This window comes from Podarcis vaucheri (genome assembly GCF_965113315.1).
Source record: "Podarcis vaucheri genome assembly, chromosome: 14".
In the NCBI taxonomy this organism is placed as follows: Eukaryota; Metazoa; Chordata; class Lepidosauria; order Squamata; family Lacertidae; genus Podarcis; species Podarcis vaucheri.
Window position 1 is genome coordinate 36,599,255 of NC_138752.1, and position 11,341 is coordinate 36,610,595.

The following is an 11,341-nucleotide window of genomic DNA, read 5'->3' on the forward strand; positions in this document are numbered from 1 at the left end:
CCCCTCAGAATCTATGCTAAAGTTCACCACTAACCACAAGGCAGCAGTTTCTGCTGAGAAAGTAGCCCCCTCTTACCTACCTCTGGGCTTTAAGATCTTCACATGGCTAGCAAATTCCCTTGTGCGAATGTCATAGGATGCCAGATCCCCAACAAAGGAGGCCCTTAGAAACACGTTTTCATGAGGCAAGGAATGTCGGCTTGAATACAAACTCAGTAAGATTTGTGTCATTCTGGTCCTTGCACCAGACAGAAGCTCAAACAAAATCACCTAAGTCTGTTAAACTCCTGCTTGGGGAAACAGCAGCCCTTATTCAAGTTTTTCTGTTGAAATTGACCATGTTATCCAACGCAAAAGCTAGCAAAGCCTCTGGAATCTAGGTGCTTTTCTGCTGCGATGTGCCCTTTATTGCTCTGAAGTGTTTAGACAAAGGAAGCAACATTTCTGCCTTCCTCACTCTCCCCGTGAGAATTAATGTAAATAGGAATGAGTTACAAGACTCACAGGTAGGGCCAAGGACATAATTTTCCCTGGCACAACCAGGGTACCCACAAACCCTCCTTTAGAGAGGACAGTCTTCCGTTTGAAGGACTGTAGTAAAACAAAGAGAACCATAAGAAAGGTCCTTGGAGGTGCCAATCAACATTTAAGCACGTGAAGGAAAGGCTAAGCAGGGACACAGGGTCACAGTCCTCCCCACTGTGCTGAGAGCTTTTCTGTTTAAAGGATAGGATTTATTTCTCCATTGTTCACATACTAATTAGCATATGCAAATTACATGTGAATCTGTGTCCTTTGTTTTGGTTCAGGAGCCTTTTGTGGGGATGTTTGCTTTTATTTCATAAAGCTGATATACAACTTGACTGTAAAAAAACCAAACAAAACCTCAGCGCAGCTTTTACAGAAAGAATAAAATAATGAAATGATCAGCTTAAAATAAAGGAAAAAAGACCTCTTAAAAACATTAAATAATAACAATCGAGAAGAAGCTAAAAACCAGACTGAAACACATTCTGCATGTCTGGATAGCCTTACCTAAACAATGTTTTTAGCAGGTGTGGGAAAGAGTATGGCAAAGATGCCTGCCTGATGTCAACAGGCAGAGAGTCTCAAAGTTTAGGTGCTGCCATGTTAAAAAGATTGATTTCTTACCAATGCAGAACAGGTATGTGTGTAACCTGTGCCAGTTGGGTATATTGAAGTGGTAAATGGGGCATATATTGGGTGAGGCAATCTGCTAGGTGATGCATCATCACCTAGTTCCTGCGGTGTCGAGGTGCAAAAGACCATCTTTACCTAAATCATATTTTCCTGCATTCTTCTCTTACAAGGCTGTCCATTCACAATCAGGTGGCCACTCACACATCACCTTAAAAAAAGGAGGGAAATGGCTAGCTTCATTAATGTAGAGATGCAAACAGAGAAAGGGATTACAAGTTGATGGCAGGCCCAAACACAGACTTCTAATTTCCAGGCACAAAGAACAGAACCAGGTTTGTAGAAATAGTTTGGGTTTTTTTAATGTGAGACCCGTAACTCCATGACTTTTCTGCCACGGATGTAAATCTCTCCAATCAAGTAGCACAGTGGTGCACATGGCAGAGAGCAAGGTGTGGCCTGTGCAAAGGGGGTGCCTGCTCCTTGCCCCCTCCCAAGGAAAGCCAAAGTGGTTGAAGTGCAATAATCCCGCCCTCCTCCAAACACACCGTCCACAGGCTGGAACGTGGATCGCTTCAGAAAGGCAGTCCAAGGGCAGAGGTAGTAGGCCCTGTGCCGGGGTGCAGACCAAGCCAGGTCCTCAGTGTTCGTACAGGATTTTCTGATCGCAACAATCCCAGTCTATCAGCTCATTGCTGCGAAACCAAAGGCTGATCTCTCTCTGGGCTGTCTCCAGGGAGTCGCTGGCGTGGACAACGTTCCTGTTTACGGGGGAAACCTCACAATGAGGGCATATCGTAGGTGAAGGTCCTATCCTACAGCTACAAAAACAACCCACCCAATTTTATATCCCTTTAACTGTTAGAACCTACTTCCCCCAAATAAGTTATAAATGGATGAGGGGTACCAAGAACTCTTTCCTGAATTGCTACAGAATTCCCGAGGAGGAACAGCTGGGTCTGCCTACAATGTGGCTGCCCTAAGGCAGCATCTTGAGCTATCCTTACCTGGGGCTGAGTCAAGAAGCCACTACAATGCAGTAAAATGATGGAACGAGTTTCCCTGCAGAACCTCCAGAGGCAAAACGAACTTTCCAGGGGGCAATCTAGTATCTAATGCCTGTTTTAGGCATGAAGGAGGACTTTTAGAACGCTCACTCAAACAAAAACAAGGAAAGAACGAGCACATTAGGGAACGAAGGTTCAGCACAGTCTACTCTTGCTCTGCTAGATTTCTGTTAGCAAGGACATTTAAAAAAAAAGGGAAAATTAAAACTTGATTCCCACAACAACCCATCTCCCCCCCCCCCATCTGTAGTTCCAGCTAGCATAGGCCATTCGGCCATTTTATTCCACTGTAAATGTAGACTAATAAATACAGATCACAAACTAAGGGACGAGGATTTTTAAGCACACACATGGAAAATGAAATGTAATTTACAATAGAATGGAAAAATGAGAACGCAAAGAAAGATCACGCAACACAAAGTGCCGGAACTCATACTGACATTTCAACATCTTGATTGGTTCATATAAACACCCTTCCCCTATTATTCATACATGGCAGTGTTGAACACTGGTTTCGTTTGACCCAGAAAGCTCATTTTCCATACTGGCCCCCTCAGATAACTGCTTAATGGCAGGAGGAACTATTCTGCAGCATACTTAAACGAATGAATCACCAGACCAGGAAACGGGACTTAACCAAAAGAGTCGGCGTTTTGTATTCTTCATGTGTAACCAGGCCAGAGACTCATGTCAAAGTTTGAACCTAGAAGCCCCAGCAAGTCAAGACCGGCCTGGTCAGAGCTCAGTGCCAGAGCACCTGCCTCACAGGTAGAACATCCCAGATCCCAACCCCAGCAAGAGCCGAGAGTGACTTCCTGCCCGAAAAACCTGGACAGCCACTGCCAGTCCGTGCAAACAATACGGAGCTAGATGGACTCATGGTCTAACTCTGTGCAGAACAACTTCCTGTATTTCCTGCTATTTTGGTCCCACTCATACCTGCTGACGTGGACGCTGAAGTCTCCCCGGACGGTGCCTGCCTTGGCTTCCACGGGATTTGTCTCCCCCACCATAGCCCTGGAGGTTTTGACAACGTTGTAGCCTTCCCAGACCTGAAACAGGACACCATAGAAAAAAGACCAGTGGTTCTGACATTCCTGCTAACAGCTAAACAAGGCAATATGTCTCCTATCAGTGCCTTTCATGAAGTACAGAGGTGCTCCCCCAACTAACATCACAGAGCGCCTGATACAGATAGGTTGTTTAGAAGGCTGGGGCAGAGGGGCTTTAATGCGTTGCAGCTGGCTATGGGCCTGGTTTGGACCACAGGGCCCAACCTGGCAATTTGGAGCGGGCGGCGGGAACTTCTGTTGAAGTCCACAGGAGTTTCCCTTCACCCTTATGCCTAATACCTACGCAAAACAGTTCTTCCCATATCCAAGATACAAGAGCAGTACCCAGATTTGCATTTGCATCCCACTATGATAGTGGTGGACCTACATTTCTGGGGTCCTGGAGACTGAATTGTCACGGGGGTCCCTGTGCAACCCACAACAAGGTCTGGATACCCCGTAATCTTCTTTGATGGGGCTGTTCCACAACAGATCACGACGCGAAAAGTAATTAACTATTACATCTCAGATTTCGATTGAAATTGCTGTACAGTGTCACTGGTGCGATATAAAACATTGCAAGCAACATGGACTAAAGTCTCTTCTGGGACCCCTCTGGGAATAGGGCCTGAGAGTTTAAGCTTCATTAGATTCACAGTAGATCTGCCCCTGCACAATGGCTAAATGTTCTCCTTCCTCTATCAGAGGCAGTGTGCCCACAAAGGCCATTTGCTGTGCATCACCAGAGGGGAAACTGCTATTGCACCCAGAGGTCCCATTAGTCTGCTTCCCATTGGGGCTTCTGGTTGGCCAACGTGAAGAGGATGCTGGGCCTCTGGGTATTGGTGAGAGGGGATGGGGGACGGGGAAGAGAGACTGTCTTACCATGGCAACCACAGGCCCCGAAGTCATGTACTTGATCAGCTCATGATAGAACGGCTTTCGGCGCAGTTCGTGGTAGTGTTCTGCCAGGATGCCTTCATTGGCCTGCCAAAACAAAGGGGCATCTGACGTTCAAATGGGCAGAGCCTACTGCTTATGAGACCCCGAGGCACGTGTGAGCATGGGTAGATTGTCTTTGGGTCCAAGGGATGGGGGCTTTTGTGGGTTCGTGAACCCCTTGCCCCAGAGGTGCACCTTGAGGAAGGGCTACCTGTCCGTGTCTTCTATCTTGTCGAAGGTGGCTGATGACAACATTAACATTTAGATCCCCGGGAGGGATTGAAACTTCCCTCCCCACCCCACCCCGGAGCAAGGCTGTGGGTCATGGATAACGCGATCCCTACAGAAACAGGAAGGAGCGCTCCAACCTACCCCAATGTTCCCTGAGTGCTTGGCAAGCCTTGATTGCCCCCCATTTCAGCACCCAGTGAGCGTACCTGGAGCAACTTGAGACCCACAAGCTTGAATCCGCGTTTTTCAAAGCGTCTGATCACATCCCCCACCAGCCTCCTCTGCACCCCATCTGGCTTCACGGCGATCAGTGTGCGTTCCTGCAGCCCAGGGACACCTATTGGGCAAAGAAAGGGTGGTTAGACTGTTCAGTGTTGCAGGAGGCAGCCAGCCAGGCCTCCTTTCAGGGTACTCTTTCATCCTCCCTATCCCCCTTCCCCCCCGGTTTTCTGTAGATTGTTTCCCTGGGCTTCAATTCAAACCTTTTGGAGCCCTAAGTTTAAGATGGCAGGGCACCAGATCTCGAGGTGATTCATCATAATGCCCTAATTTTGAGATGGCACTAAATTTCACTACAATTTCCACCTGTTTAGGGCTATGGCTGAATTTGCCATCGGCTGAGGCTAATATACATTAGAACACTGTTCTATTTCTGAATGAGTTCTGCAACACTTTCCCCTCCATTTAGGCCAAAGTATTAAAAATAAAATATGGTAGAAATTGTGATAAACACACAGAAAGCAGCCAATTTTGCTCTGACGGCAGCAAAATGTGTCGCAGTTACTCTGACCCTCAGATAGTAGACTGCAAGCTGTAAAACTAATGTTGCTGTTTTACAATGTTTGTTTTTTAAAAGTATTTGCTGGGTTATTTTGTAGGCATGATGGCTGGCAAATCAAACTGAAGATCCCTAAAAGTGAAGGGAGTAAGGAAGCATTATTGGAGGGGCAATGAAAAGCTCACCCCTCTTTTCCACTCCCTCTCCTGCAAAATTTTGGGAATACAGCAAAAAGGCGTTGATGCCCGGTGGTGCATATCCACCTAGCCCCTTTCCCAGAGGGCTTTGCTTCCTGCAGGAGGAGAGCGACAACCCTGCAAAGCAAGCCGGCTGATTAGTCACTGGGGACCTACCTAAAAGCAGGTGGATGGGACTGCAGCCTCAAGGCACAGAAGCAGCAGACACCAGCAGGGAGGGAAATGGGCAACTTTTAAGCTAATAATACTTAGCAGTCATATCATGCATTTAAATGCTCCAAGCACCTCCTATACATTAAATATAGGCCATTACATTTAAAGCGAAATCTGCCCTCTGTGCCAGGAATCCCAGCAGCTGCAGCTGACGCAGTGGGGTCGACTGGTCCACAAAAGCTTTATGTCACAATGAATCTGCTAATTAGTCTCTTGAGGACGCCACTGCCAGGAATCTCTTCTGGGGCATTTGCTATAATAAGCTGAAGTGTCTCCTTCTCAGGAAATCACATACACTGACTGTGCAATCCTTACAACAGTCCAGTACGGTAGGCCAGAAGAGTCCATTCAGCTCTCTAACCAAGCTTATTTAACATGTAGCAATCTGGGGGAAGAAAGGGAGCTCCCCCCCCCCAAAGGAGAGTGTAATGTAATTCAAGGGCTCTGTTTTCCAGAGAGAAGGAAAAGTAGCAGCTCTATCTTCTTCCAATACCTAGGTCAGTTATGCTGCTCTCTGGGGATGAGAGATCCAAAAGCCAAAGCAGGGGGCCACCTTTATTGGGAACAATTGAATCATCGCCAAGTAGCGAGCCAGCATTCTCCGGCACACGTCTTGAAAGCAAGAGCAGGGTGAGACAAACAGCTAGATATGAAGGCTGAACCCCCTAGTTGGCAATTTATGTACTGATCTTTGAATACAGAAGTGTGGGCCTGGCAATGGTCAGCCCTGCTTGCCAGTGTATCAAGGAGAGGGTTTAGGAATTATCACTGCCCACAGCTAGATTTTCTTCCCACCTGGTGTGTGGATACTAGTTTGCATGGTAAAACCATCTCAGCCTGAAAGAGAGATGAGCGCTGCACCCCATTGACTGGAATTAACCGTCCAGAGGTCCTTTACCTTTTTTACTAGATTGCATGCTAAAAAAGGGAACACCAGCAGCATCTGACCACCACCCTGGGAGTCATTGACAACACAGGGGCATGGGAAAGTGGGGCATGGAAAATAGGGCTGGAACTCCCAGCTGTTCACAGTTTCAAGTCAGAGGGAACTTCACCTTAAGCTACAGCTCTTCCTAAGGCACCTATAGATGCACCCCAGAGGATGCCAAGCTGTGCCAACAGAAGAATTCAGGAAGATTCCTGAATTGCAGGGAGTTGGACTAGATGATCCTCGTCGTCCCTTCCAACAATGACTCTAGGATGCACCTGAAACAAACCATCCCCCCTCTAGTTTGCACAGCCCAAGGAAATGCCAAGCCAGATTTCATAACAGTCCCCCATGCCAAGCTAGCTTGGGTGGGTAAGCAAAGAAAGAGTGCCAAGGGGTACAAGTCTTATGATTCCTTCCAGGAATACCCAACTCCTCAAAGTTGTGTGCAACCAGGGAATGCCCTGCTGTGTCTCTCCAGGGGTAACGCCTGATGGAGAGATAGGACCCTGCAGGACTCCGGATCGGCCGGGTGGGTGGAAGGGCCTGGCCCGGCTTTGCCTAACTCGGATTTGCCCGCCGGAGCCACCACGCGGCGAGGGCGCAAGTTGCGCGCCCATCCCGGGGCAGAGAGGCGCTTCGCGGAACGAGTTCTGCAGCTCCTCGCCGGGAGGAGAAGAACGGAGGCGATATCCCACCCCGAGGGCGCTTCGTCCCGCAACTCACCCGCGCTGTACAGCCGCCCCCCGGGGAGGCGATCGCAAGGCAGAGCCCCCCACGCCCCGAGGCTGCCCGCGCCCCGCTGCCCCGACGGCAGCAACAGGCGGCAGCTCCGGCCCACGCAGCGCTGCAGGAAGCCCATGGCGGCTCGCCCGGCAGAAGGGGGCCGGCCCGGCCGGGTTTATAGACGCGGGCTTGGGGGTGGGAGAGAGCCGGGCTGCGGGGCCGCTGCTCCCCCACCCCACCCGCCGGTCCGCCCCCAGGCCAGGCCGAGCGAGGCGGCCCCGGGGGGGGGGCGTGGGAACGAGGAGGAGCACATTACAGGGGGGCGGCCCCCTTAAAGAGACCCGCAGCCCCCCCAGCCCCACCCCGGGGGCGGGCGGCGCGCTTCTCTCGGCCGCCTCGTCTGCTAACAGGGTTTGCAGCAACTTTCGGCTCTGGAAGCTGGGGGCGCCCGTTGCTGATGGGCCAGACGAGCAGACACCACGAGGGTGGGCGCACTTGCTGATCTCGGGACGCTGTCCGTAGCTGCTTCCGCCGGCAAGGAAGGATCAGGGAAGGCGGGCGGGGGGAGAGAGGAAAAGCTGGTTGAGTGCTCCTAGGCAGGAATGGGTGGTGGTGGGGTTTTGGGGGGGGAGCAAAGCAGCCGTTTCTGAAACAGCAAAAGGAGAATGGGAAGTTGTTTTATGAAGCCGGCTCAGACCATTTGACCATCTACTTATCGGGTACTTTGTTCTCGCTAAAGTACTAAGCGGGTACTTTAACGGGGGCTATTAAAATACTTCCACATTAGCTGCAACACGCATCAACCCAATAAATCCCAGCGCCTAAACCGCCGAACCGAAATAAGTAAAAATAAAAATATGTATATGCAATAAAATAAAATATGTCCCAGAGGCGAGCACACCTCACTGAAACAATTGGATGCACCTTGCCTGCCCCCTCCCCCGCGTTCCCCGGGATTAGTTTGTAATCGCCTAGCAGCAGGGACCGGCGCTCTATTTTGTAAAGCGCACTCTGTAACGCCAGCCTCCCAGCAATTTGGCACCCACCCAGGTGTTTCGTGCTGCAGCTCCCACGCTGGCCGTGGCTGATGAGATTTCTAGTCCGGAACAGCCAGAGGGCACCCGGTTGGCAAAGGCGGATATAAAAACAAACAGCAACAAGAAGTTACTAAAGGGATGAAGCGATGGGCTGTGGGAGTTGCCCTCTCACACAGTTGAAACGTTCTTAGTTTATGGGATGGGTTCCTGTAGCAAATAATTAACATTGGTCTTTATAACACCAAGATATACTGCTCTACTTCAGTACATGCTTGGAGTATTAGAACAGTAGTTCACAGGCTTTCCTCCCTATGGAGCACTTGAACGTTGATGAGGGGCGGATCATCATCCAGTGATGAACAGGGAGGGAGGGAGGCTGGATTCATGGGTGCTGTTGTCGATCTTGCAGATAATATACAGAACAACTAATTAGAGGAGATTAAGAGGAAACACGAGGCCCGTTTGGACAGGGGCCACCCTCCCTTCTGTCAGTACAGCTGCAGCCAAATACTCCCAACTCGGGGGGAAATAGGGGAATTTAGAGACTTTAGAGAAACTTTGCCCTTTAAGCTGAGGTTGTGTCCAAGAACAAGCTATTTTCCCTTGACAAAACAAACCATTTATGTAGTTGGCATCACTGGCCTTCCCAGGTGCTTTCTTCTTTAGTTTTCCATCCTTTAAGTGGTGAAAGGTGCTGCCTGATCACAACATTCAGTCCCATATTTCTCCCTGGACTTGAACCAAATTGGCTGAAATACTTCCCTAAAACACAGGCGGCAACTACCAGCCCCTGGGCCAAATGAGGCCCTGCAGGGGTTGCCAAATGCTGCTCCAACCGCCAGCCAGACGGGAGAATCTGTGCAGGGGAAATCAAATGCTGGACTTAAGCCTGGGAAAACCAAGAGGTCCCAATGGGAGACCTCCAGTGGAGGGCAGGGCGAGGGCATTTCATTTACCATTCCTCGCTCATAAGTCATCTGGATGCCAACCAAGTATTAAAATCGCAAGTTCTTTTTTCCATAAGCAGGAGCTATGTTGTCTAGGACCACCTTCATACTTGTCCCCATCCCACCCCTGTTGTTCCAACAACCCTGAACTGGCTCCAATTCAGAAGACAAACAGTGCTGTTCTACCTACTGGAAGTTCATAGCTCCCAGAACAGTGACCCCAGTAAAATTTTGGCAGAAGCATCAAGGACAGAGGGTTGTTTTTCCCTTACCCCACCTGCTCTCTGCACAACTAAACGAGTCCTGCTTAGTTCTCTTCTCCTGGTTCCCAATCCTAACCTCCGATTCTCCAGGTGTTGGGCCACCTGGATCCATCAACCTTTTAAATGCCATGAACAGGTTTAGACTAGGCACCAAGGAGGAGCCATGTGATGAGCGCTAGGCCACCAGTAGGTTGTATAGAGGGGCATTGGAATCTTCAATGCTAGGAGCTTTTGAGAGCAAGCTAGACATGCATTTGGTTCAACAAAATGCAGGTGGACTCAATTTTTAAACTCTTGATTTTTAAAGCTCCTCTGAGTTTTGCCCCCCTTCCTGCCAAAAAAGACCAGTTCACCTTTTCTCTTCCAACTCTACCAATATTCATTCATCTGACCAAATATAGTCACATTACACGGGAACAACCCTGACTCCCTTGCTACTCCTCATGCCTGGAACTCTTCACCCCAAAAGGTCCACAACACAGCTTCCCCTTTCAGATCGCTCCTTAAAAGTCCAGCTCACCCATGAACCCTTTGATTTGAATCCACAACCTTCTGTCCCAAAAGACCTGGCTAGCATCAACTGAACTGCAATGGCTTTTGGGAACCAACCTGCCAACTCTTGTGCCTCATGTGCAAACATCCAAATGGCATTCATGAAGAGGAGCTGTGGTGGGGTTGCTCACTTCTGAGGAGCCTCAAGCACTGCAATTCCCAGTTTATGGAAAAGAAGCCAGTGCACTTGCCTGCTTGAAGGCTATCAGGCCATGGCTATCGTCTGAAAGCATATGATGTAGCAACTGCGCTGGAAGCTAAATGAATCTTAGGGTTTGGTCAGTTCCTAGTCAGATGACTGCCTGAGCACCATGATGGAAGAAAAACTATTGTTGCAGACCATCTGCTTTGAATGCAGAAGGTCCCAGGTTCAATCCCCAGCATCTCCAGGTAGGGCTGCCTATCTGAAACCCTGGAGAGCAGGTGTCCATCAGTGTAGACACTACTGAGCTAGGTGGACCAATGAACCAGAGCTTCCTACATTCCTAAAATCAAGTAAGCTTCACATTGGAAGAGTACATGCTCTGGTGAAATGGGACAACCAGTTGTTCTTAGCAGCAAGATTTGAGCATCTTCCAAAACTATGACCATTGACCCATTGATCTGGGCAGAGAAAACATGCACTTTCACTCTGGGTAAACAGTATTGTGACCGATGCTTTCACAAGGATGCTGACCCCTGGAGCAGGCCAGGGACAGGCTGAGTGTCACTGTGGCCGAAATCAAACAAGACAAAAAATTAGCAGGCAGAGTTTGTAATGTGTCATCATCCAGCTCCCAGCCACGGCTCCACCTTCCGACGATAGTCGCCATAGTGGATTTTGAAGAACCATTCTGGCCAGGGGTGGTGGTGGAAGCAGAAGATCCAGCCTCCTCTAAACAGCGCCTTCTGTTTTAATGCAATGTTTTAATTGATGCTTCTCTCGCGCAAGCCTCTTTTGGGAGCGCTAGCCTCAAAAGCAGTATAGAAACGCCTTGAATGAAATGAAGACCCAGCAAGCCACAAAGTACAATGGCAAGGAAAGACCGGGGTATCTGAAGAGGTTCCAGGTATCTCTACACAGTTCATCCTCTTGAAAACAAGGTCAACAGGAAAGAGTGCAAGTGTCTATGAGTTCATGGCATTCTGTTGGTGAATCTGCTCAGACCATGTGTCTGCAATTCGGCGAAACACAACAGCAGGCTCTCATGGTTATTGATATGTTTTTCTAAATATTAAAGGCCCAGAATAATGCACTAATTAAAATGTGG

At 49.1% G+C, this 11,341-nt stretch overlaps 2 protein-coding genes across 2 annotated transcripts in view; both read right to left on the reverse strand.

The window, feature by feature from the left end:
- Nucleotides 1–11,341, reverse strand: part of PERCC1 (proline and glutamate rich with coiled coil 1) — a 76,929-nt gene that overhangs the window by 32,019 nt on the left and 33,569 nt on the right. The window lies entirely within an intron of this gene.
- On the reverse strand, nucleotides 1,482–7,448 carry NME4 (NME/NM23 nucleoside diphosphate kinase 4). The gene is made up of 5 exons (XM_082199248.1): nucleotides 7,293–7,448; nucleotides 4,657–4,787; nucleotides 4,163–4,264; nucleotides 3,165–3,277; nucleotides 1,482–1,919 (listed from the first exon to the last, which is right to left on the reverse strand). Exons 1-5 carry the CDS (start codon nucleotides 7,426–7,428, stop codon nucleotides 1,799–1,801), a joined length of 603 nt encoding a protein of 200 aa, XP_082055374.1. The 5' UTR covers nucleotides 7,429–7,448; the 3' UTR covers nucleotides 1,482–1,798.

Coding starts and splice junctions, on each gene's coding strand:
- NME4 (XM_082199248.1), bottom strand. CDS start 7,428: ATGGGCTTCCTGCAGCGCTGCGTGGGCCGGAGCTGCCGCCTGTTGCTG. Junction 4,788..7,292: donor GGGGCGGCTGTACAGCGCGG/GTGAGTTGCGGG, acceptor TTTGCCCAATAG/GTGTCCCTGGGCTGCAGGAA. Junction 3,278..4,162: donor CGGGGCCTGTGGTTGCCATG/GTAAGACAGTCT, acceptor GTCCTGTTTCAG/GTCTGGGAAGGCTACAACGT.